Source organism: Temnothorax nylanderi, unplaced genomic scaffold, assembly GCF_030848795.1.
Source record: "Temnothorax nylanderi isolate EJ_2023f unplaced genomic scaffold, tnyl_v1.0 TNYL_tig1206_pilon, whole genome shotgun sequence".
In the NCBI taxonomy this organism is placed as follows: Eukaryota; Metazoa; Arthropoda; class Insecta; order Hymenoptera; family Formicidae; genus Temnothorax; species Temnothorax nylanderi.
The window spans coordinates 3,094-30,999 of NW_027250268.1; the positions used below are offsets into that span (position 1 = coordinate 3,094).

At 38.6% G+C, this 27,906-nt stretch overlaps 1 protein-coding gene and 1 long non-coding RNA gene across 2 annotated transcripts; one reads left to right on the plus strand and one right to left on the minus strand.

The window, feature by feature from the left end:
• Positions 1 to 5,027: 5,027 nt before the first annotated feature.
• Positions 5,028 to 6,965, plus strand: LOC139786941 (uncharacterized). Its single transcript, XM_071726037.1, has 3 exons — positions 5,028 to 5,145; positions 5,236 to 5,467; positions 5,585 to 6,965. Exons 2-3 carry the CDS (start codon positions 5,261 to 5,263, stop codon positions 6,329 to 6,331), a joined length of 954 nt encoding a protein of 317 aa, XP_071582138.1. The 5' UTR covers positions 5,028 to 5,145; positions 5,236 to 5,260; the 3' UTR covers positions 6,332 to 6,965.
• A 1,262-nt stretch (positions 6,966 to 8,227) lies between these two features.
• On the minus strand, positions 8,228 to 8,804 carry LOC139786942 (uncharacterized). The gene is made up of 3 exons (XR_011722482.1): positions 8,719 to 8,804; positions 8,477 to 8,635; positions 8,228 to 8,385 (listed from the first exon to the last, which is right to left on the minus strand). It is a non-coding gene; the product is annotated as an uncharacterized lncRNA (long non-coding RNA).
• Between the last annotated feature and the right edge of the window lie 19,102 nt (positions 8,805 to 27,906).

Genomic DNA, 27,906 nt, shown 5'->3' on the forward strand with positions numbered 1-27,906 from the left:
AAAGTGGTAAAATAACCTCTCCGAGGGTATAAACGGGGTATTCATTTATACCGCTTAATTGCAAAAGTTTATTGTGATTGACTGTATTGTTATTTGAATAAAAATTTTTCTTTAATTAAATTCGGGCCGGAACCGGTATCCAGCATAAGGGTAACGTGTGAAATTGGTTTACCGAAATCCACCTGAATAGTCGGCACGCGACGGTGTTTATCGAGATTTACGGTTACGGGTCGTATCTCTATTGATTTTTTGTCTATTGAGTTTTCTGAGATGTTGATGGGTGTGAGATCCGTTCGGACCCCTGCTGCACACCCGACTTCGAGGGGCCATTGGAGTTTTCCTGATTAATAATTGCTTGCCTGCGGTTATTACTCGCAATGCGTAATTCGCAATTTTCGAGGAGATGCCCTTCTCCTTTGCAATAACGACAAAATAATGAGGTTTTAGGTGTCGCGTTTTGTTCCATTTTATTTCGACAGTTTTTTGCGATATGCCCGACACCATTACAAATCTGGCAGACAATTTTCGGTCTGTTTGCCGTGTCGCGTTGTTCGTTTTGCTTTTTCCAGCAATTGTTAGCCGAATGTCCCGGTTTATCACACCATTGACAAATTATGGTCGGTTTACTCTGATTGTTAATAGTATTTGTTCTACAAGATTTAGCATCGTGACCGGATTTTGAACACAATTGACAAGTGACATGACTTTCTTGAATTACATTGACGGATCGTCGGGCCTGAGGGTCGCGGAGGCGACATTTGTCGGCGCTATGCCCGCGTTTTTTACATATCTGACATATGAGAATTTCGGTTCCAAGATCAATTTTATTATGAGGTTGCGGCGAAGGCTGAGTTAATTTCCTACAGTTAGAGGCTGAATGTCCCTCTTTATAACAGATCTGGCAGGTTTCCCGCAAACGATTAGTGTTCGATGTTTTGCCTGCAAGATTACCTTGACCCTGTCGTAAATCTGTCATTTCGTACAGCTCTCTTTCTATCCTCAATGCGTCGGCCACAGTGGCTTGGACATCCAAATTTCTTGTCACTCTTTGTTCAATTTCCGGTTTCAACCCTCTAATGAAACATTTACACATGTCCCTTTCTAAAGAGGCTTTAATATTTTGACCGGGAGCGGCAGCATGTCCTGAATTTTTATGTGCTTCTAGTATCTGTTTTCCCAACAATTTGACCCGATTCGCGTAAGTTACTACATCTTCCTCTATTTTTTGATAGATGCAACCTAACTCTCCTTGTAATTGATAAATATTTTTATCAGCGCCATAGACTTGTTCTAAATATTTTGTTAACGAGGCTACCGTATCGAAATCTTGATCTTGTATGGTACGACGAGCTTCGCCTATAATTCGGGTTCTGATTATTTTAGTGAATTGAGATTCTGCCTCAGCGGGCAGCATAGCTTTCGCTTCCTCGCATCCCTCGATGAAATATGTTAACGGAATATTTTTTCCGTCAAAGAAGGGAACGGCCTCTACCGCGTATTTTAATGTGGCGAAAGGGTTAGCGTGGGCCATTGTTCCTGCGATGCTTATAAAAGAATTATACTGATCTTGCCGCACAGGTAGTATTGTTTTATTCGAGGGATCGTCGGAAACGGGATACTGATCCTGCAGTGCAGGTAGTATTGTTTTATCCCAGGAATCAGAAACGCGAAGGGTGAAATCGGACGCGTCGGTTATATTTGATTTGTCCTCCGCGGTCTCGCCAACGTTTGGGGTGAAAAGTTGTCTAGGTGCTGATTTAATGTTAGGAAAGGGAGTGGATGTATATGGTGTAGAGCTAGGTATAATTTTGCCTTGATTCTCTAGGGCTTGTTTATAGAGATCGTCAACTTGATCTTTATCAGATTTTGACCTCGTATTCATCACCACTCTCGAAAAATCACACTTAAATCCCGGACGAGCCCCCAATTTTTAAGTTCTGTTACGTCCAACCCCGGGATTAGTATAAGAAAATCTGGGAAAGCGAAGGAAAGGCTAACCAGAGGGGTCGGGGTAAGGAAGGACGCAACTAGACGCTTAAGAATACTGCTCGCAGGTACGCGCTCTGAGGCGCGTGGCGCGAGCCGAACGCACTTTTATGACTCTGGAAGGGTCAGGGTCCGCAGGGACCCTAGGACGCCTTCCGTGAGCGGTGCGATCGTCGGTCCTTTTTTAAATCAAGGAATTTAATCCCTTTAACTTAGGATCGGACCTCGTGCGATTTCGAGTGGGAGATGGGTGGTAATTGAGGTCTTAAATTAAAGAAAGAATGGAGATGACTTTAACATAAGTAATTATATTTATTTGACATAAAAAAAATGTTATTTAGTATAAAAAAAAAAAAAAAAAATATAATTATAAACTAGGCGTTAGTGTAAAATGTGTATATGTATATAATGGAGAGTTGGTATGCGCATTCTTCGCGGGTATAACAAAAGTGCGGGGCGATCGGGCAGGACCTTTTGAGGGGAAATCTATTTGCAAGTGGACATCCTGCCCGCTATTATTACATCGAGATCGGGATTGAATAGCATAATGATTTGGTTAGGTGTGGGTGCGGTGTTTATGAGTACTTGAAACTAATTTAAGTCGACATTAAGAACTAAATATAAAGAAAAATTTGGGGAGTGAAAGCAGAGGGACAAGAATTTATGGATAAAAAAAAAATAATTGTCAATCTAGGGTCACTATTTCGGGACCGACCATTTCCTCGTGGGTGTCAAGGGTCGAGGCGGTCGACGGAGTCGGGGATGGTCCTCGGGAAGAGGAGGGGGAGTGGGGTTGACGGGGACCACGCGAAACGGGGCCACGCGACAAACAGGGCGAGAAGATGGGGGGAAAGGGCGAGAAGGCAGGACGACAGGGCGAGAAAGGGGGAAAACGGGGCGATTCTGCTGTGAAGAACAGGGTTCTTCTGTAAAAGCTGGGGGAGGGGGTGGAGTGGCGAGTCGCGGAGGACCTGCGTTGATCGATTCCTGAGGGATGTCAAGCTCCCTTCGCCCCCGCTTGTTCCGACGATTCCTTTCGTGTCTCGCGGCGTTTTTCGACCTCTTGTGGGTGGGACAGCCCGAATCCACTACAAGTTAGCGGATTGTTAAATATTAAAGTCCTTTAACTGTGGGGAAGTCACCTCGGGTTTCGGAGATTAAAGAAATCAAAAGAATACCTCGAATCCACTGACGAGTCAGCTAACTCGAAATAATAGAGAGAGATTATTCCGAGCCCACCGAAAAATCCACCGATAAATCGGCTAATTCGGAACAACGAACAGAGATTATTCCGACTCCACCGAAAAATCGGCTAATTCAGAACAATAGAGACTATTCCGAATCCACCGATAAATCGGCTAATTCGGAACAACGAACAGAGATTATTCCGACTCCACCGAAAAATCGGCTAATTCAGAACAATAGAGACTATTCCGAATCCACCGATAAATCGGCTAATTCGGAACAACGAACAGAGATTATTCCGACTCCACCGAAAAATCGGCTAATTCGGAACAATAGAGACTATTCCGAATCCACCGATAAATCGGCTAATTCGGAACAACGAACAGAGATTATTCCGACTCCACCGAAAAATCGGCTAATTCGGAACAATAGAGATTCCCCCGAATCCACCGATAAATCGGCTAATTCGGAATAGTGAAAAGAATTGGAGGGTTGGAAGGGTTAATGTTTAATGTTTAACCGAGGGACTTCCCGAACGCGTGAGTGTTCGAGTGAATACAAAAGGGGTAAGATAATGATAAAAGGGGCCCGATATCAGTATGTGAATAGGTATGTAGAGGACTTACTTCTTGGTGCTGATCAAACTAAAGTAGAACAGCTGAATCTCTTTGAGCCCCGTGGGTAACTAGCTGGATCTCTTTGGGCCCTGTGGATAGCCTCTCGTCGACACTCGGTGAGTTTAAGTCCACGCACAGAATTTAACTTAAAACTTGAGATCGGATTTGAATGTGATAGTGTTCGTAAACGGAAGAGAGGCGAAGTAAATTGAACTGGGCCGAAGAGGTGAACCGTCAGAAGAGAAGCTGAACTAAGAGAGCAAGTGCTGCGATGTCGAGATTTATATAGGAAAGTTCTAAGGATGGGAAGGGTGAATCGCGTGTGGGATGTGTCAGGTTTTCATTTTGGGAACTTCTGGTTGGAGGGATGTTTCTAATTTTTGTCTGAAGGATTTCTTATTGGGCGAGATGTTTCTCATCCAAGAGCTAGATTCTTAAGTCTTTGCCTATCCTAGAAGTTTAGAGACGGTTGTCGATTTTTCCGACTGTTCATTGGCGAGTCTTCTCGTAAGGCCCCCACTGCCTTATTGGGGGTGCAACCCATCGCTTCCTCCAGTGACTCACTTGTTTTTCGGTTAGGTTTCTCCTTTATTAGGGTTTCTTTTTTAGTGTTGACGGACGATGCACACCTCTCAATCTTAAATGCAAGCAAAAACTCCGCCACGTGTATTTACGGACACGTCTCAGGCTTTGTTTCCGCTTGCCGGAAACATCGTACGTGCATTTTGAAAGCTCGCTTGATGCAATAAAGATCTTCATCAACCCATTAAGGCCCATTTGGCGCGTCGAGTCGCCAGGTTTACATTCTTTCAGTTTTAGGCCTGACAAAGCCGATGAAAATCCTGTTACGTATGCCCCGTCCGTCACTAATTCGTCATTTGGAAGGTTGCGTTTAAGCGCCTAGGTAAACAGATACTTTACCCTTATAAAAAAAAAGGAAAAGGAATGTGCAAGGATCAAGGCTCACTCGTCGATCGACAACCGTCCGTGCTTAGTTTACCTTATCCTAATCTTAACGGCTATCCTGAGCGCAGAGGAATTTAAGCGAAAAAGGGAAATCGTGGAGTTCGCAGGACGTAACACATCGTTTTTGTTCTACTGCATTTTCGTGCAAAATCTTCACGGTATCTTTTAATATATTTATTACAAGACTCCTGTGCATCTTCAGACATTTGTCCGATTGGCAGTAAAACAGATTGTATTATTTCAGAGCCGTGAATTAATAGTTTGTGTATTCGCTGTGTGCGCAGAGACTAGTGCTGCCACGGTTAGTGAAATATCGCACTTTTTGATGGAATAGCTGTATGGAATAGCTGTCAACGATTGTGAATATTCGAGCTACGTAAACTGTCGTTAGGTAATTTCAATCTTAATTTTAATGATGATATTACACAAATTATAGTTGAAAAGATTTTTTGAGAGAAATTAACCTACATTTGTTTTAAAGGTTAACCTCTCTCTGACTTTTTGCAATGAATCTTATCATACGAACGGGATTTGGACCTGTCACTCATGACATTAAATTTAATCCAAGTGCAATACCAAAAGGAAAAGCCTTAGCAATATCACATGTGGTTCGCGTTGAAGAATTGCGTAATGAAAATATAAGTCATTTAATAAGGTGCAGTGTAATACCGCAAACATCTGTCAATGCTATTCCGTACAAGGTACAATTACATGTAAGTATATCAATATTAATGAAATTCAAGACAATCGTAAATAAATAAAAAAACGTTTAAACAAGGACAAAAAATTATTGTTTTGATTAATTATTTATTCAAAATACATTATTGCAGCTTTCCGATAAACGTCACATAACTTGTGCATCGTGCACGTGCGTATCGCAAGCCGGAAGAAAATGCAAGCACATATATGCTCTTATACATTATGTCAACTCTAATAGGAGTGTTACAAAAACAAGTCTTGAGCAGGAATGGGGCAGACCATCAGACAAGCAGTTGGGCCATGAAATGTATGCAAAACCAATGCGTATCGCAAACTTATTTAAATCGAAAGCACCCGAGACCAATTGTGCAAATTCCAGTGTTCCTCTTAGTCTACAACTCGGAGATCTCAAGCATTCCTCGGCATTACGAATAATTCTCAAAGAATATAACGTAACCCAAAACGAACGATTCGTCAAAGAAATTTTGTTACAATATATCTACTTAGCGATTGAATTCAGTGACATTAATAATTGCGATGCATGCATTATTAATTTGCTTAACTTTTGCGAGGATCATCTAGTATACTCATCAAATTATATAATAGCGGATGAAGTGCTGAAAGCTTTTTACGCACGAGAAGTTAATCTGGGTGAGACTCAAATAATCCAGATATGCGTGGACACTCGGGGACAGTCTTACTCAGATAAATGGTTTTCTGTGCGAAACATTAGGATCTCTGCTAGCTCAAGAGCACATTCAATCAAAACAAGGCAATCAGAAAAGATAGATGCTTTGGTCAACAAGTTTTTGACTCCCTCGTGTATAAACGGTCAAGCTAAAAAAAAATACACAGTATGGCTCAAAAAACGAAGGTAAAGCTTTGAAAGAATACGAAGCCATCTATGGAGCAAAAGTCATTCAGATAGGAGTAGTGGTATCAAAAACTCAGCCGTGGCTTTGCGCATCACCTGATGGTGTGGTAATTGAAGATGATTGTATAACGAAACTAGTTGAAATTAAGTGTCCTGTCTCGTGCGAAAAACTTCCGGTTGTCGACTTTCATTCGTATAAGATAAACGTAAAATATCTATATTATTGGAATGGCAATATCGAGCTAAAAAAAAGTCACCAATACTACACTCAATGTCAGATACAGTTGTATGTGACTGGACTGACGGTATGTGACCTTTATGTCTGGTCTCCTAAGGGAAGCTGTGTCGTGTCAGTTCACAGAGATGAAGATTTTTTGAAATTTCTGATCCCAAAACTTGAGAAATTTTATTTTCAACACTTTTTGGAAGCAATAGTGCGTTCGGACAATAATAATAATGTATAAAAAAATATTATAATATATATAGAATATATAAAAATAATATATACATATAATAATATATAAAAATTTAAAAATTAAATAGTAAAATAATTAAGAGGTTTCTCATAACTTTAATATTTTATTTACTGTCAAACCGTACCTTTGGTGAAATAAAATATTAAACAATGTTTTTATTTATTTTATATTTTATTAATTCGATATTTATTTGTATACAAGTATTTGGATATTTATTTTTATACTGAACATATCATATACCGAGCTCTTTATTCTATTCTAGTCTACCTTTGCGATCTCTGTTTCATCTAGATCTCCGTTTTTAATAATCGGTGGCTGCAAGTTCACAAGGACGCCACACATGAATATAATATTATCGGCATGAGGAAGCATATCGATTGAAAATTTATCCAAAATTTTGTAAATTCTCAATCTTTGCATAATTCTTTCGATGTGAATTCTCACTTTCGCGACTTTATACGTTCTCTCTACATCTTCAGCTGAAAACTGTGGATCGCGTAAGAATGGCGGCATAACAATTAGAGCTCCTTTTCCATTTTCATCAATAACAGTTTGAATTCCAGGAAAACCTTTATCCGCGAGGACAACATCACCAGGCTCGAGCAAGTCTAATATGCCTGAATTAATAGTGATTTGACTATCACTAGTTCGTCCTCCATAACAATTCGAGATAAATGAAATTAAACCACTCGGTGTGCATCCAACAAAAATTTTTGCTGTAAAGCCTTTTTTATAATGCGAATACAGGTACACCCGATTTTCTACAGTATTTGGTTGTTCCACCTTTATTTCGGTACAATCGATAATTACTCTGCAATCCTTGTACGATGTTTTGAAAACTTCGGGCAAAGTATTTTGAACTACTTCTCGACAAGGCCAGAAAATGAATCGACTACAAGCAACTCTTAATAATTGCAAAGTAGTATAAAAGATACGAGAGGTAGTTGTTCTATGAATGCGAAATAAAACTCCTATGGCTGAGAATGACATTCCAGTTTTCATCTTCAAGAGGAATATAAGAAGCCGATTTTTTGTAGAAATCTTCTTCGGTTTGATATCGGGTAATAATTTGAGCAGCAATTGAAAAGTGGATAAGGTGACACCGCCAAGATCAAGCATTTCTTGCTCCTTTGTTATTGACAATATGCCATGAAAACCTGTTGTACACACTATTGAATTTTTCAAATTAGAAGTATCAGGACCAATCGCTTTGTCGATCTGAACAATATCAGAACCGCAACATTTGTCTATCATATGCCTTCTCTTAACAATTTGTAAGCCACGATTTTCAGGTATATATACTTGAGTTTGTGCATGGCAAATCTCATTATGCACATATTGAGTGCATATAAACATCTCTGTTCTTTCATAGAGATTTTTACAATCCACAGTAGTTTCAAACATCGAAACCTGAACCTCCTGGTTAACTTTGAATGATGGTGCAGGGGCCTCGATTAATTTATCAAAATAAAAAGACTGCTCTTGCGGTTCCTCTAAAGTATTTTTTCCAGCATCAACTTTCTTTACATTGTCCTTGACACACAATGTATTGCATATTCTTCGACGCATATGTCTGTTGAATCTACACAAAATAATACACACTTAATTATATTTTATTTTATAAATTATAATTTAAATTTTACTACAAACAAGTAATTATAATTTTTATTTACCGTTGAATTGAAGATTTCTCGGTAGAACTTAATTCATGATTTTTTTTTGCCGAGATGCTCGGAACGTAACTCGGACTTGATTGTATTGAAGATGAACGATTCTCCACGAAGTGTGCACTGCAAATTCGTGAATATTTTGTTGGTTGCCAATCATGTGAGCTACAGACAAATCGTTTCAAAAATTATTTGTATGACAACATAGTACAAATTATTTTGGTATTTATTTAGAATACGGGCCTCACCTCCAATATCGATAAAATTATGTTTAACCGACGCGTTTTTACACGAAACGAAAGAATCTGGAAGAAAAACGCGGCGGTCTGCCTCGCGAAGCGAGATATTAATCGTTAAAGTTGACGACTATTTGGGTTAGAAAACCTGTCATATCGATGAAATGTAGCGACATGTACATGCCCCGTGGTCACATGTCGATTAAGGATAATTTTATTGATATTGGAAAAGTGAGGCCCGTATTCTAAATAAATACCATTATTTTAAACGAGGTGAAATATGATCATATAATCTCAAAGAATATACTTACTTTATTTTTTGTACCCAACGTATCCACATTTTTCGCTGCTCAATTTTATAAATCGCTTTTGGAAAGGAATAAAATTTTATTTCTGAACTTGTATTGTGAAATACATTCTTACACGTGTGCACGCAACAATTTAAATTTCCTTTCCGCAATTTTTCCATTACGATGTATTAGAAAACTCCAGCAAATAATGCAAATTCCGGCCACCATGGGCGCTCTAAGTCCTACTTTTCCGCTATAGTATACCAGCGCACACAGCGAATAGAAGTAGGCATGTAGAACCAGGGATATAAATCGACAAATTTTCGAGCTGTCTGTATTATGTATTCTTGGAAATCTGGTATGTTAATTTCATGACCACTTGTAATAGCTTGTAAAATAATATGAAATCTTTTAATAAGATCTTCGTTAACGCCCGTTATAGCAGCGGAAATGGATTTATTTTCAAAAAATCGTCGAGCAGTATTCCCATCATTCGTATTGCCAAATCCAGATTTTGGTTTATCCACAATAAGGCCTAACTGTTGGCGAAAACCTTTTTGAATTGTTTTTTTTTCTATCTTCTATTAATTTCTTTTCTTCACTTCCTCGCGCTTGCCATTTTTTAATTTCGATTTTATACGAAATATGCAAACAACATTCAAAGAATCGAATCCACATATGTAATGTAGATAACTCGAAACATAAACTATCTCTATTAATTTCTTTTTTTTAAATTAAATCTATATTATTAAAATCTTTAGAAGTAGCATTACATAAATAACAACGTTGAGTAGACGCAGTGCCAGTAATTGCGTTGCAAACTTTACCATCGATCATCGTCAAAGCGAGTTCATAATTAACTGTGATGTCTTTTCCATCTAATACAGTGTTAAAAGGTATAAGTTTGCTCGATTGTTCTTTTATATTCTCTGTTTGCTTGACAGTGGCCTCAGTAGTTTCATGCAAAAATTCAATTTTTATTAGCCTACAAAAGCGTGGTGATGATGGTCTCGGATTTTTCCATACAATGATTTTTTCAGATGTATTTTTATCAATCGATATAAGTTGCAGTGGAACAAGTGAAGTAAAAAAAATATTAGCATCTGATTTACTTTCATCATCATCATTACTAAATTTTTGCTTATACATACTAAGGCCAGAACTACCATCACAGCCCCATTTACAAATTAAATTTAAATTTGAAAGCTGTTCACGAGTCAAAGTTTTTATGACATCTATTTGAATCTTCAAAATTCGATTGATTGTATGGTTCAGTAGAGATTGTAGTTTAACTTCTGCACTGGTTTTACATATGCTAATACTATTTTTTTTCGGGTAACAGTCACGCTTGGCTTTTAGTACCAATTTATAAGATGGATATAATTTACATTTCTTTTTTACACTTAAATTCCTTAGCCCCTGATATTGACTTTGCGATAGTTTTTGTTCCATTATAAGTGAAACAGCTTCATCAGCAGAAAGAGTGACTTCAGGAATTAATTCCAAAGAACTTCTGTATTTTTTAGCCTTAGATGGACTACTCGAAGATATATCTTTAACAATTTTAGCAGCTTCCACTTTCCCTTCAGCTCGTAACTTTATGTGTGTTGCATAGGAGAGTTCTTCGATACTTGATTGCGATCGAATGTTTTCGGTTCTTCTTCGCTTCGTTCTTTCACTGCATTGTGCAAAATCCGGTTTTGGGCGGCCCATATGTCCTTTATCCGACGATGACGTAGTTTGAGATTCATCTTCTTTATTTTCATCGAGATAAACAATTACATTTAGCCACTGCTGATTTTTTTTCAGAAATTTTTGTTCTATTCGCTTAACTTCCTGCCACTTTGTTTTCAACTTATATAATAGTTTAAGAATGACAGATTTCGCATTGCCTGATAATATAAAAGGCCGCTCCAACTTTTTCGACAAATGATCTTCAATTTTTTCATAAGCTACAGCAGCATTGTCATTTAAATTGCCTTTCAGTAATGTAAAAATTTCTTCCCTCGACAAACCAGAAATTTGTTGGGTACTATCAGAACCTGAAGAAACAAAGTTTTAAATTAATGTATGTATGTAAAAAAAATATATATTTATATATATGTAGATATATGTATATATACATGTGTAAATATATATACAGTGGCGTGCAAAAGTTTCCAGCCAGTAACATTTTGTACTCACAACAGTTAAAATAATAAATATATTCACAAACATAAATAATATTTTTTTACTATATTATTTTGTTTCCTATATCTCATACTCACATCTCATAATAATAAAAAATCATTAGTCTTTTTAAAATATATTAGAGTACAAAAATTTACTGGCCGGAAACTTTTGCACGCCACTGTATATATATATATATATATATATATATATATATATATATATATATATATATATATATGGCTGTGTGTATTTATAATGCACTTACATGTACTTGGAACATCCATTCTGCAAAACAATCCTTCACGATGTGTGAGAAATTGTTTAATATTGTATTCGTTTATTCTTCGTCTAGAACTCAGAAACGCACAGAAACACTCTAAAACGCTCAGAAACGACTAACCTTTTCCGTTGCGCGACCGTTATTCATCCTCTCGGTTTGCTGCTTATCCCCTCCCCGTTACCATAAACCAATCAGGACATCTTAGAAACTTTCTTTTTTTCTACGTCATCATTTCGGAATTTTTCTAGAACATTCCACGGTCACCGTGCCCGGTCTGGACTACATCGTTTAACATTCTTTTTGAATTTATATATTGTATTCAACACAACAGCTACTACTTCAACGAACGCGCGCGCGCACACACACACACACACACACACACACACACACACACACACACACACACACACACACACACTTTTTTTAACATTCTATTATTTTTCCCGTTGAATCTATTGCCGCTGTCAGATTTATAAAAAATTTATTTTGCAGTAATTTGTTTAAACAATTATTGTTTAAACAATTATTGTATTACAATTTACATAGTTAAAGGTCATGTTCTATTTTCAATTATTAGTTTTACTATGTTGTTAGTGGTTTAAGCATAGGCGTTAATAAGTTTATGCGAATTTGGAAGGTTTTAAATACAAATGTACATTAAAAACAAAGTAGCAGCTAGTAGCAGCTAATTTTTACAAATTTTGTTACATAATAATATAAACTTTAATTTAAAATTTGTTTCACTGCGGGAATCCGTGGGACTTTTAACTTTTCTCTATTTTTCTGAAACGATTGCACACAAATTTTCATTATTTTACACTTCAAACATTGCGTTACTGTTAATTTATATTTATTTGTTATAATTTTTGACAAATACGATAATAAACTACATTTTTCCATTTAAAACATCTATTTTGTAGAATTAAAAAAGATCAACTTTACGATTTTCTACGAATTTTTGAATATGACGCTTGAACATGAGCTCGGACGCTCGAGCTGTTACTCGTGCGAAGGTCCTTTTTGTACTGGCTTATACCTGCCATGTATACTTAATTAGCCCTTATAAAGGGCCGTTACATATTCTTTGAACATTACTCTATACATCTATGTACTTCAAATCCCATAAATTAAAACTTCATTTTTCGACTTTTGGCCAGCTTTTCGGGAATCGGCCCCACTGTGCGATGGCCGCGATCAACGGGAGCGAGAATATTCGCGAACGCGAGAAAATCGTGAAAGAGATTGCGAAAACGAGTGATTCGATTTGCAAGAAACTTCGCGCTTTGAAGACCGGTAAGATCGAGAAGGACATTGAGTTGGACACGCACTTTAAGCCCCTCATCGGACCGTTGCAAAAGATCGTCGACAACTCGATCGCGGTGAAGAAGGAGGAGTCGGAAAGCGTCGCTGACGCGGGGATGGAAACGTTACCCGTTCAACAGCGCGAAGAGGAGGAGGAGAAGGAAGATGCGATGTCGAGAAAGAAGAGACGAGATAGCTCCTGGTCGGATCGCTTCGGATCGACGCCGCTTAAATTTCTTAAATCGAAACGATCGAAAGTTGCTCCACTGGATGTACCTGCACTGATAACCTCTACACCGTCCGCGGCGACGCGAACCGTACAACGTACAAGTTTCGAATCACTCGCGAGCGATGATGATGATGATGATGATGATGTTTTCGAAAGCATGGACACAAGTAATCTCGAGACGTCCGTTCGACAGCGATTGCAGACAGCGGAGGGTCGAGAAGTGTTTGAAGAATTGTTGCGACATCACTTGGGTCCGTTGGGCCAAAAGTACATCAGAGCTGCTTTGAGCGACACTCAAAAGATTATAGACTACGTGTACGGCGTTCGTTTCGACAACGATGGAATGATGCTCGACAACAAACGTTTTGACGTGGACAAGGCGGATAACATAATTATCGACGGCGTACGATATATCGGCACACCTGGTCTTTACGAGTTGATCTTCAAGAGTCATCCCAATGACGACATCTACACGGAGAACGATAAGCAAACGTACAAGAGCATCCTGTTGGCGACAAATGCTCATAAACGCAAACACAATGCGCATGCTCCATTAGTGGGCAACAGGGGATACAAGTATAAATATGTAATCGCACCGTTGATATCTATCAAATCCAGAAAGAAAAAATCTGGAAAGGGATTATCCATGCCTCGCGCGATGACGCTAACCGACAATAAGATTGACTACGTGCACTGGGACGACCCCAACGAGCTGGTGGATCGTCTCCGATTGCTCGACGCTTCGCGCCACGCTGGCAACAATGCTCACGACAACGAGATCATGTCGATCATCGAGGAACTTCGCGAAGCCGGACTTATTATAAATTAAACCATGCGTCGGCGAACCATTCAATCAGCATTGAAATGCCGATCAACAAGTTTGGTATATCGCTCGGAAGAGACGGAGCGGAAACGTACCATCGATGGAGCGGATTAATGAGAAATTTTGTGCGCGATAACGCTCTGTGTCGCACCGTTACTGACTTTGACGCAAGGTCGCGGAAGATTCGCCGCGTGGCGCAACCAGAGGCTGACGATGACGCGGTTAATAAACTATACGTTGATCAATTCTTTAAAATGTTGACCAATCAACGAAAAGAATCAGACGAGAAGCTGACTGCGTTTGAGAAGGATCTGCAAGCGTTACGGACTACGATAAACAAGCTTCGCCATTCGACTATCGTTGAATCAGACGCGACAACGAACAACAATGGACAAACGGTTCAGCAGAAACGACTATCGAAAGGCGGCGAGTGAAGAGAGGCAACGGTTAATTGACGACGGCGACAAACAGCAACGAATGATTCGAGAACGGTTGTTGGACGGCTGTCTAACGGTTCAAGAACGGTTGTCGGGCGGTTGTCGAACGGTTCAAAAACAGCTTAAAAACGATTACGAGCGGTTTAGAAACATTTGCGAACTACGCGGAGACAGGAAAGGCTACAAACGGCTAAAGAACGACGACGACGACGACGAATGGAAATAAACGGTTAACAAACGGAAATAAACGACTCAGGAACGGCTAAAAAAACGGCTAACGAGCAGTTATAAACGGCAACAAAAACATGACATCGCTAAAATCCGACGGACGTAAAAATATCGAGAAGCAACGACTCGTCGAGGAACTGCACGCTCCGGCGAGAAGAAATTTTCCCCGAAGACACGTCATAGTGCGAGGGTACGATGACCTGTGGCAGGCTGACATCGTCGAGATGCGTCCGTACTCACGTTTCAACGGAGGCTACCACTACATACTTACAGTCATCGTTGTGTTGAGCAAGCACGCGTGGGTCGTGCCACTCAAGGGTAAAGGCGGAAGCGAAACAGCTAACGCTATCGCTGAGATCATTCGACGCAGCGGTAGGTGTCCTAGTAACCTACAAACCGATATGGGGAAGGAATTTTACAACACCGACGTGCAACGTCTCGTGAGGAAACACGGCATTATTCCACGTATTCGGTATTGAAGGCATCGGTCGTCGAGCAATTCAATCGCACGCTCAAGAACGACATGTGGAAGATGTTTACGCTCAATGGAAGTTACAAATGGGTCGACGCCTTGCCGCGACTCGTATCGGATTACAACGCGCGCAAGCATCGAACCATCGGCATGCGACCCGTCGACGTTACCCCCGCGATCGCCGAAAAACTCTTGGCTACCGTATACAGCGCGATAAAAATCGCAGGTCTGGCAAAGTTCAAAGCGGGCGACTTGGTACGCATTAGCAAATACAAGACGATTTTCGAAAAGGGTTACACGCCGAATTGGACCACCGAGGTGTTTAAGATCGTTAAAGTGCAGCGTACCAATCCCGTAACCTATCTACTCGAAAACTATCGTGGAAAATCTATCGCTGGAGGGTTCTACGAACACGAGTTGCATCGCGCGACTTATCCGGACGTGTATCTCGTGGAGAAAGTACTGCGCAGGAGGGGCGACGAGGTTTACGTTAAATGGCTAGGATTCGATGGATCGCACAACTCATGGATACATAAGGAAAATGTTATTTAATTCGTGCAAACTTTTTTTATTTTTTTAACATAAAAAATATGCAATGTGTAATACATATGTAAAGTGTTTGATATATGAAATACAAATAAAGTATGTGAAATACACACATGTGCAATATATTTATTTATTAACCCTTAAATGCCACACCTCTCAAGAATCTCGTAAGTGACACATGGGGTCTAAAAGACCCCAGCATGAAAAATGTCTCCTTACTTATTGATTTTTTTATATTTAGTTATGAAAATTATTTTCAATGTTGTTCAAGGCTTAGAAAAGAGAATAAAATGCTTATATTGTTAAAATTTCAATTTTAACATAGTATAAAAAATTAAGATCGCCAACAGTTAAAATGTTGGCTCCAAAATCAAAAAAATAAAAAATAATAAATAAATAAATATGAGCTCCATATTTGGCGGGAACATTTGAAAATATATCATTCTAAAGGGTCTGGGGTCCGCTGGACCCCGGGTGGCATTTGAGGGTTAATATTCTTTCCAATACTGTAATATAATACTCACAATACGTTACGTTATAGACCGGGAGCCCGCGACAAAATTTCTGTCAAATCTTATTCACCGCCATATTAATAGAATTAGTTGTTTTAATCGAGTAAGAAAGGTACATGATATTGGCGAGGTCGGTCAGCGGTACATAGATGCAGAAAATTATAACAAACATGTAATTTTTAACGTGTTCTTGTCAAATCTTATTCACCTTGAAACTTGTTTGCTAGTTAGTTTTTAATAGATAATTTATGAAAAAACGTTTCTTACACCTGGCAAGCGGGACAAAATTGTTCTTACAGATTGTAAACAATGTAATATTTCACGAGGGTGATGTCAAATATTATTCACTTTGAAATTTATATGAGAGGTAAGTTTGAACTATAAATAATACGAAAAAAAAATTCTTACGGCTTGAACGCGGACCAAACGAGTTCTTACACTACTCTGAAACTAAAAATTAAGAGTGCCCACGACGCTCTTTTGCTACAGTGCGCACATGGTAATTTTCCTTTAATGTAGTACGTTAGTATATAAATCGGGTTTGTCACTTACGAACATGCAAAATAGATGGACAATAAAATGTGGAATATTTTTTCATTGTATATTATTCATTCTTTTTATTAAAGTAATTCGTATAATGTATAAAATCAAATATTTTGATTTCTTTGTTTTCCTCATGAGCACTATCAGACGGTTGCGCATCACTCGTACATTCGATATTGTCATTGCTGAAAAAATATTATAAATCATTCAATGCATGCATGTATACAGTAAATTATGTCATGAACAATTTTGATACTTAAACAAATAATTCTCTGATTCTTACCTGGATTCCAAATCAAGTGTATCATCATCGCTAGGCGCTTGTACCCCTTTCGGAACATTCTATACTTTCGGAGCTATAAAAAATCCAAACGTAATTTTTATTAAACACCGTTTTTCGTGTCTTCTTAATTTAATAAAGTAGACGTAAAAAGAACAGTTCACTTTTTGCTAGCGCGTATAAACTCTGTATTTCAAATGTATACAAGGACAAATTCGTGAAAATAAAAGCTAACCGTTGTATTCGAATCGTCAGGTGAACGACCCTCTGTTTACGCAACACACATGAAATTTTACTTATTAAACGAATTAAACTTACCCTCTAGAAGTTGATGCAACTCCTTCGTCAATTTCACGAGATGTCGATTGCTGTGGTTCAATTTTTGCATCTTTTTTATATTTATTATTTAATGCAGTGAAACTTTGATAGCAAGCGGAATGATATCCTTTACTGGAACTATTAATTTTTGGTAGCGTCACATTCGAAAATTTTAACTTGTACTCTTTCCGAATATTTAAAATCGGTGCACACTTTTCTAATTTTTCGTTTGTAAAATCGAGAATTTTTTGAGACCTCTTGCCGCAGAAAACACAGACTTTCTTCGACATATTTCACAAGAATATGTGTTTCTCTCACAACAGACACGAGAAGAATAAGGTTCATAAGTGACAAACCCGATTTGTATACTAACATTAGAGGAAAATTACTGTGTGCGCACTGCAGCAAAAGAGCGTCGTAGGCGATGTTTTTAGTTTCAGAACAGTGTAAGAACTCGTTTGGTCCGCGTTCAAGCCGTAAGAATTTTTTTTTTATATTATTTATAGTTCAAACTTACCTCTCATATAAATTTCAAAGTGAATAATATTTGACATCACCCTCGTGAAATATTACATTGTTTACAACCTGTAAGAACAATTTTGTCCCGCTTGCCAGGTGTAAGAAACGTTTTTTCATAAATTATTTATTAAAAACTAACTAGCAAATAAGTTTCAAGGTGAATAAAATTTGACATACCCTCTGCTTTTTTTTTTACTTCCCCGCAGGGGTTGTCCCACCCTCCAGGTGTAAGAAATGACTTTTCAATATTAGAAGGATGTACTCTATCGAATATATAGGGTTTCCCGATGAATAAGATTTGACAGAAATTTAGTGTTACGGGCTCCCGGTCTATTATACTACATACATTCATACATTCATACATTCATACGTTATACGACATACATACGTACGACATACATACGTTACATACATATACTACTACATACATATACTACTACATACATATACTACTACATACATATACTACTACATACATATACTACTACATACATATACTACTACATACGTACGACATACGTAAATGAATTAGCAAACTTTTAATTGAGTCACGGAACACACTAAACTTAAGTGCAACACAATAAGATACCGTTCATTTTCTATTACCAAAGACTAATATGTATTCGATTGCGAGAGCCCAAGCTGGGCCAGACTGATTGTACCCTAATTCATAAAAATTTTCTTGTTTATTGGAAATATATGTAATCCCGACAGTTTTTTATGGTGTGCAATAAACAGATTTAAAAAAAAATGTATCGGCAAATCCGAGTCGACCCCCGCGACGTAACCTATCAAAGGATTCTTTGGCAGGAGAATCCGTTTGAGCCTCCGCGCGAACTTATCCTGCTTACGGTAACGTACGGCAACGCGACCGCTCCGTTCCTCGCGCTCAGCGTTATCGAGCAGTTAATTATTATCGACGAAAGAAAACCGTTCCCGCTCGCCGTCATTATTCTTCGCAAGAAACGATACATAGACGATGCTCTATTTGGCGAGGATGATCCCGATCTCCTCCGCCAGTCCCGCGATAAAGTCATATCACTCCTACGGAAAGGCGGGTTCGAGTTGCGAAAATGGGCCAGCAATCGGTCGGAGCTCCTGTCAGATATCGATGCGACCAACCACGGGCTCGCGTGTAATAAAACCCTGCAAACCAATGAGCAGCTGAAAATTCTCGGAATCAGCTGGAATCCTGCGTTAGATGTTTTTCAGATTCAAGTAGAGTCAATCGCCCCGATGCCGCGATCGAAACGATCTATTCTCTCACTGATCAAAAATGTTTGATCCCCTTGGATGGGCTACCCCGGTTACGATCACCGCGAAAGTGTTTATGCAATCGTTGTGGCGGCTCAAACTCGACTGGGACGAGGAGATACCTTCGCTCTCGCTTCAGAAATGGCAAACGATATATGCTCAACTATCAGCGCTTAATAGGTTGCAGATTCCGCGTTAGACGGGCCATCGTTCCGATAGTGTTCATTGTGAGATTCACGGCTTCGCCGATGCATCCACCGTGGCCTACGCCGCGGTCGCGTATCTTCGCGTTGTGCCACCTTCGGAAAAAATTACGATTTCGCTACTTATGGGAAAATCGAAAGTCGCGCCGGTCAAAACGCTAAGCGTTCTACGATTGGAACTGTGCGCTGCTTTGCTGTTGGCCCGATTGATGACCTTCGTCTTTGATTCGATAGGCATTAAGATCTCCGCGCGTTACTGTTGGATCGACTCAGAAATCGTTTTAGCCTGGCTCCGCCAGCACCCTTCCAAATGGAAGACGTTTGTCGCGAACCGCGTCGCCGACATCCAATCTCAACTTCCAAACGTACCCTGGCATCGACCGACGAGAATCCCGCGAATTGCGCATCTCGCGGCCTCCTCGGAGAAGAACTCGAGAATCATGCTTTATGGTGGACTGGCTCCGAGTGGCTCCGATCGCCGCCCGATCGTTGGCCAAAAAGCATATCAGACCCGCCCGCTGCGATGCTCGAGGAAAGAGTGGCGACCGTGCATGTAGCAAATCAACCGGCTCCCTGGGATCTGGCCCTTCGATATTCATCTTGGCCTAAACTAATCCGAGTTACCGCTTACATGTTAAAGTTCGTAACACGGTGTCGTCGCTTCAATACAAGCGTGCCCGGTTCCGGTTTTACTGAAGTCGCTGTGTCAGCGCGAGAATGTCCGCTGTGTCAGCGCGAAGTGTGGTGAGATCAGTAATACACAAGTGCGTGGTCTGCACGCGCGAAAGGGCTGTTGCACCACAGCAGCTCATGGGGAATCTTCCGCCCCTGCGAGTATCTCCCCCTCTCCGCAGTTTCGTGCACTACGGTCTTGATTACGCCGGGCCCATGTATGTGCGAGCCTGCGGAGGCCAAGGAATTACATCGCGGAAGGCCTATATTGCGTTATTTGTATGCCTTGCGACTCGCGCTATTCACCTCGAATTAGTCGGAAATTACTCCACCCTCGCGTTTCTGGATGCATATTCACGATTTTGCGCTCGTCGAGGATTGGCGGAATCGATGCATTCCGACAACGGAACAACGTTCGTCGGTGTGGAGAAAGAGTTATCCCAAGCGTATCGCGCAGCGTTAAACGACCCGAATTTTCTAAACTCAACCGCGTCCGATGGTACAACCTGGCATTTTCTTCCCCCCTCCGCTCCGCACTTCGGCGGTTTATGGGAGGCCGGTGTTCGCAGTGTGAGGCATCATATCCGTCGTGTACTGCAGAATCATACATTAACGTTCGAAGAATTTACAACTCTCTTATGTTGAATCGAGGCTTGCCTCAATTCTCGCCCACTCGCGGCTTTGAAAGATACGTTAGACGATTATGATGTTTTCACACCCGGTCATTTTCTCATCGGGTCTGCGATTACTGTGAATCCGGAGCCGTCATTGCTAAATCTTCACGAAAACCGGTTGTCACGTTGGTAACGCGTACGCCACTTAACCGAGCGATTTTGGAAACTGTGGCAAAATGATTATGTTAATACCTTGCAGCAAAGGGTTAAATGGCAACGTATCAAGTCACCCGTAAAAATCGGCCAACTCGTGTTACTGCGAAACGCCACGTACCGCCCTATAAATGGGAACTCGGGCGCATTACTGAATGTCACGCCGGTTCCGACGGATTAATCCGAGTCGTAACCGTTAAGACAGCCACTTTCGAGTATAAGCGGCCTATCGTGAAATTGTGCATATTACCCGTCGATTGCGAGTCAACCTCTGATTAAATTGTGAGAATCAAATTCGCATTCGCTCAGCTGGCAATTTCTGTGAATACGTCACGGCGGGCGGTCAGCGTAGTGTCAACCGCTGCCCCGCATTGTAAATAGTGTAAATAAATTATAAATAAAGTTTATCAGCGATTTAGTCATGTAAGTTGGCGTTAACCTACTTAGTAAGCGTTCTGTCCGAGTTTAACACCCTTAACGTAGCGACTGCTTCGGATCCTAACCAAGAGCAAAATTTCGAAACTAAAGTTCCGAGGCGGGCGGTATGTTAAGGATCAAGGGAAAAGCGAGAGCATTGGGCGATGTCGCACGCGAGCGCGGTCTTGGTGCGGCCACGCGCGACCATCGTGACCGGCGCGATTCTCCCAAAACACCGCCCAATGATCTTGCCTTCACGACATCGCAAAAGCGAAAACGCGCACGCGTTTCCTCAATGTTCACGTATCACGTCACATCGTTGATCGACGTGATTCGTCCTTCCTGTGTTCGAAACCCCCGTCACGAAGTTGTGTCGGGAGGAAGGACGATCACGATCGATCCTCGATCTCTCTATCTGTCTAGCCGTACGACAAAGCGGTTGAGCTGAGTTATCGTCGTGAAACAATTGTCGCGCCAACGGTTCGGTTTTACCACCGCACGCCGAGCACCCGAGCAAGGGGCTGCATCGCGCGAAGTTTCGGCTTAGAGAGAGCACTGGGCGAGTTCACGCCATCCGCCCCGCAAACTCTTTTTCTGTAAATTAAAGTGAAAGTTAAACCAAGTTCCGGTGTCAATTCACTTATACGCAATCCACTCCTCAACGAGATTATCCTTACGCCTCGCGCTCTTGTCGATGCCGGTATATCGTGCCCTGAGGTCTCCTCAGTGTCGTACGAAACAAAAGTGCATGCCATTTTTTTCATAAAATAGTTTCTTAAGTATAAAGGTTTAAAGTATAACCAATCGTAACCATTGGATAAAAAGTAATCTGTTCGTATGTCGAATGCGTGTGTCGTATTAAGATGTCGAACACTTCACGTCAAACAAAACGTTGCCGCTGTATGTACGCGCATACTACCGCACGATCATACTTTTTAATCAATGCATACGATTGGTTATACCTTAAACCTTTTATATTTAAGAAACTTTATGGAAAAAAAATGGCATGCACTTTCATTATTTAATTTTTCACGAACTTTTATGCTGCAATCTTATTACCCTCGAACTTCGGGACACCCTGTGTAGATGACTATAATAAATACACAATAAGAGAACTTAATTTAAAAAATATTAAAATTAATACTGGATCCGATTTTGCGCTAATCACAGATAGATTATTTATTCTAAATAAATGTTAAATAAATGTTTTTTAAATTATTTTTTCTAATAAATTATTAATGTAAAATAAATATTAAATTAATATTGAATAAATGTTAAATAAATGTTTTTTAAAATCATTATTTAACATTTGTAATTAACGTAAAATAAATATTAAATTAATGTTTAATAAATGTTAAATAAATGTTTCTTCAAATCATTACTGCAAAGGAATAATTAACGTTACGTAAATATTAAATAAACGTTAAATAAACATTAAATAAATATTTTCTCTAAATCATTAGTTCAAACAAATAATTAATGTAAAATAAATAGGAGGTATAGGTACGTATTGGCTGGAGAGATTAAGAACGCGGAACGAGAATAGAGAAGTGGAGGATAGTACGAATATAACCTAAAAGGAGAAAGAGAGGAAAGCGGTGGAAAGAAGGATGAAGTGCAGAGGGAAGATTATAAATCTTGGAGGCGATAGAAAAGATAGTAGAAGGGAAAGTATGGGAGATGATAAAGGAGTTTAAGGAGGACAGTAAAAGAAAAGAGGAGAAGATAAAAGAATTGAGGAAGGAGGTAGAGAGATTAAAAAGAAAGGTGTATAGGATAGAGCAGAGCGCGGGAAAAAGGAAGAGGGGGATGACAGTGAAGAGAGTAAGGGTAAGTCTGGTAAGAGGAAATGGTGGGCAGAAGAGTATGAAAGGAACGATGACAAGAAAAGAAAGAAGAATGTGATAATAAGGATAGAGAAGGAGAGATGGATGGGAGAGGAATCAAATTGGGAGAAGGTGAAGGAATTGTTTTCGGAAGGATTAAAAGTGAAGGTGGAGGTGAAAGAGGTAAGTGTGATAGGTCAGAGAGGAGACTGGGTGACGATAATAGTAAAGATGGGGAATGAGAAGGATAAGTGGAAGGTATTAGATGCAAGGAGAAAGGTAGGGAGCAGATTAAGGGTGAAAATGGATGAGGACAAATCGGTGGAGACGAGGGTAAGAGAAAGAGAGGAGAAAGAAAGGAGAAAAGAAAGGACAGAGGAGGAAGGCGGGAGACCAAAGAGGACCGCGGAAGATGAGATTGCGAAAAGAATGGAGGAGAATCTGCTAATGGATTCGGACGAGGAAGAAGACGATAGGAAGAAAAGAGATTAAGAAGAATGTAAGATAGAAAGGAGAGAGGAAGGGAGATAGAGAGAGAAGCGTTAAGGGAGAGGAAGGAGAGGAGGAGAAGGAAATAAGATGTAGGATTAATACCTTTATTTTCAGAGTGAAGGTAAAATAAGAAAGAAGGAAGGCGTCGAACACGAGGAGGGAGAGAGCCGGAAAAAAAGGGAAGAGCCGCGACAGGAAGGAGGGAGTCAGAGGGGTGCTGAATTAAGGGAAGCTGAAGGAGATGGCCAGAGGGGTGCCGGATGGAAGACGGAGGGAAGAGAAATATGATGTGAGGTCGCTCAATGACCAGGAAGAGGAATGAAGCAAGATGTAAAGGTTTTTGGGACCGTTTTTATTGAAAAAATGCCTTTCCAGCCCCGGAAGGGGAGCGAAATAAAGAATAATTGAATAATGTAAAATAAATATTTAATAAATGTTAAAAAAATATTTTTTTTACAATGAATTGTACAATGTATAATTAATGAAAAATAAATATTTAAAAAAACATTTAAAAAATATCATCTGCTACTTGGGTTGGGTCATTTCTCAAAAAATGTGTTTTAATTTTTTTCTCAAAAACTAATCAATATTTGCCAAATACGCTAAATAAATTTTAAAATATACATAGTGCTTTAATTATTTTTAAAAAATGAGACAAAAAATCTTATATATAAAAGTACTTTTCAGAGTTTGAATTTTTGTGGCTCATGGTGCCCCGGTCTCCCCTATACCAGATATAATCATATATGATCTAATTATTTTTTCTCGGATAAGTGTTAACGAAATTTAAACATTTAAAGACGGTTACACAGGGTTTTTTGTTACACTAGACACTACAGACGCGCGCTTCGCGCGCGCTATTTAGCTTTAACATTATGCTATTACTATTACACTATTAACTCTTTGATACACACAACTGTCAAAATATACAATGACAGCTGCAAATGAAGTAAGCGCAGCAAGAGAACCAATCGGCATCGCAGACAAGCGACAACAATAAACTTCACATCTCCTTTTTAGAAGAGGATCAGGACGGTTTTAATTTTACACTGAGAAAAAAATTGTTAATCCCAGGAAATATTTAGTCTGATACGTTCAACTAAACATTTTAGTTAGTTAACTAAATATTAGTTGTTTCAACAATTTATTTAGTTTCTTTAATAAAGAATTAATTAATTCAACTAATGTTTAGTTAAGGTCGTTCACCGGTTAATCGATTTTCTATGTATTTGCTTGAACTATATGCTCGTAATAGTGTTATCTACCCGGGAAAAAAATATATATATAATTATATATAAATATATAGTATAATTATATATAAATATATATGATTATATATAATGCAATTATATATGAATTTTGTCTCTATATGATTATATATAATTATATATAATCATATATAATTATATATAATTAAATATAATTATATATAATCATATATAATCATATATGATCATCTATACTATTATATAAAATCCTTACGGGTGGTGTATGTTTGTGCGTTTTTAACTTAAAAACTATTGGACCAAATTTTTACCACAAGTATATAAAATAGGGGTAGAATTTTCCGGAAAGTGCTATAGAGTGTGTAGTTTTTCGTTATCTCTTTTCTGGAAACCGATTTTTTTAATTCTTACGGGTGGTAAAATTAAAAGAATTAAAAAAACCAGTTTCCAGAAAATAGATAACAAAAAACTATACACTCTATAGCACTCCCCGGAAAATTCTACCCCTATTTTATATGGTTTTAAAACAAATGCGGTCTATCTATACCAATATATAAAATCCTTACGGGTGGTGTATGTTTGTGCGTTTTTAACTTAAAAACTATTGGACCGAATTTTTACCACAAGTATATAAAATAGGGGTAGAATTTCCGGAAAGTGCTATAGAGTGTGTAGTTTTTCGTTACCGATTTTCTGGAAACTGATTCTTTTTATTTTTTTAATTCTTACGGGTGATGTATGTTAGTACGTTTGTAACTTAAAAACTATTGGACCGAATTTGTATTAAAACCATATAAAATAGGGGTAGAATTTTTCGGGGAGTGCTATAGAGTGTGTAGTTTTTCGTTACCGATTTTTTGGAAACCGATTTTTTTAATTTTTCTAATTTTTCGGGAAATAATTGACCAAATCTCAAAGAATTATAGATTAAACAAGGGTAGAATTTTCCGCGGAGTGCTATAAATTGTATAATTTTTCGTTACCGATTTTTTTGGAAGCCGGTACCGAAATTTTTCAATTTTTCGGGAATTAATTGACCAAATCTTAAAACAAGTAGAAACCTGCACTTTGCTTTCTCATAGTTTTTAAGTGTGCAAGAGAAACTTGCACATTGCTTCCTCATAGTTTTTAAGTGTGCAAGTAGAAACCTGCACATTGCTTCCTCATAATTTTTAAATGTGCAAGTAGAAACTTGCACTTTGCTTCCTCATAGTTTTTAATTGTGCAAGTAGAAACCTGCACATTGCTTCTTTATATTTTTTAAATGTGCAAGTAGAAACCTTCGCTCACAAAGCTTCCTCTATGAGTAAGCTTTTATTTTATTTGATGTATAATTATTTGTATTTATTTGTTTTGGCTTCCTCATAGAGGAAGCTTTGTGAGAAACTTCCTCAGGTTTCCAGAAAATCGGTAACGAAAAACTATACACTTTATGGCACTTCTCGGGAAATTCTACCCCTACTTCATATACTTTTGGTAAAAATTCGGTCCACTAACGAATGAGTAGTTCGCGGTCATACATACATACAGAACTAATTAACCAAATCTTAATTAATTATATATGAAATAAGGGTAGAAAAAACTGAAAAATATAGTAGAATTAAAAATAAAACGGTATCTCAAATATTGAGAAGGCTATAGCGTAAAACACACTTTTCTAAAAAAAAATTCCCCTAAAATCTATACCGGTTGACCGATCTTAATAAAATTTGAGGAGGACATACTTTCTATGATACTCTATCGATTAAAAAAAAATGCATCCCGGTATCTAAAAAATTGTAGAAGTAGATGCGTGTACAAAAAATCCGTACACACACACACACACATACATACATACTTCCGGACATTTTTTACTAATATAATTTTTCGACATTTTGGAACATTTTAAACCTATTTTCATCAAAATCTCGAAAAAAAAATTTTTTACCATCACAAAGCTTCCTCTATGAGGAAGCAAAATTGTATATGAAGTAAGGATAGAATTTTACGGGGAGGGAGAGAAGGAGAGAGGAAGGAAGGGAGAGAGAGAGAGAGAGAGAGAGAGAGAGAGAGAGAGAGGGAGGGAGAGAGAGAGAGAGAGAGGGAGGGAGGGGGAGGGAGAGAGGGAGAGACAGAGAGAGGAAGAGAGAGAAAGAGAGAGAGGGAAAGGGGGGAAAGAGAGAGAAAGAGGGGGGAGAGAGAGGGGGAAAGAGAGAGAGGGGGGAGAGAGAGACTATTTGCGTGTCTTATTACATATGTCCTCCGGGGCGAAGCCCGGGTAACCAGCTAGTATATAATAAGATTATATATATGTAAATATATATAATCATATATAGTCAATATATATAGGAAAAGAACTGTTAACTTCGATAATAAAGCATTGATAAATTAAGATGTATATTTTTTCAAAAGCTATAGAATCAAAAGTGAAATGATTTATTCCATATATTACTGCTTGACATGAGACAGTGCCGTGTCTCTTGATACCGTTTTTATACCACTGTCCGTCAAATTTTAAATACGAGAAACGAATCCTATCGAATCCCGGGAAAAAAAGATTATATATCTATACTCTATACTATTATATAAAATTCTTACGGGTGGTGTATGTTTGGCCGTTATTAACTTGAAAACTATTGGACCGAATTTTTACCACAAATATATGAAATAGGGGTAGAATTTTCCGGAAAGTGCTATAGAGTGTGTAGTTTTCCGTTACCAATTTTCTGGAAACCGATTTTTTTAATTTTTCTAATTTTTACGGGTGGTAAAATAAAAAAAATCGGTTTCCAGAAAATAGATAACGAAAAACTATACACTCTATAGCACCCCCCGGAAAACTCTACCCCTATTTTATATGGTTTTAATACAAATTCGGTCCAATAGTTTTTAAGTTAAAAACGTTCCAACATACACCACCCGTAAGAATTAGAAAAATTAAAAAAAAACATTAACTTAAAAACTATTGGACCGAATTTGTATTAAAACCATTTAAAATAGGGGTAGAATTTTCCGGGGAGTGCTATAAAGTGTATAATTTTTCGTTACCGATTTTTTGGAATCCGGTACCGAAATTTTTCCAATTTTTCGGGAAATAATTGATCGAATCTTAATGAATTGTTTTTCGTTACCGATCTTTCAAAAATTTTATTAATTTTTCGAGGATGGGTTTAATTGTCACGATGTGTATTATTTTTCGATAACAATTTATTTTTTATGTAGGATAAGTTGCTTATTTCACATATATGTCAACAGTCACTTCAATTCGTGGCTTTCCTGACTGTCGTGAGTGATAGAAAAGTTATTGCAGTTTTCTAGCAATAATCTGCACTTAAAACGAGAGAAAGAGACAA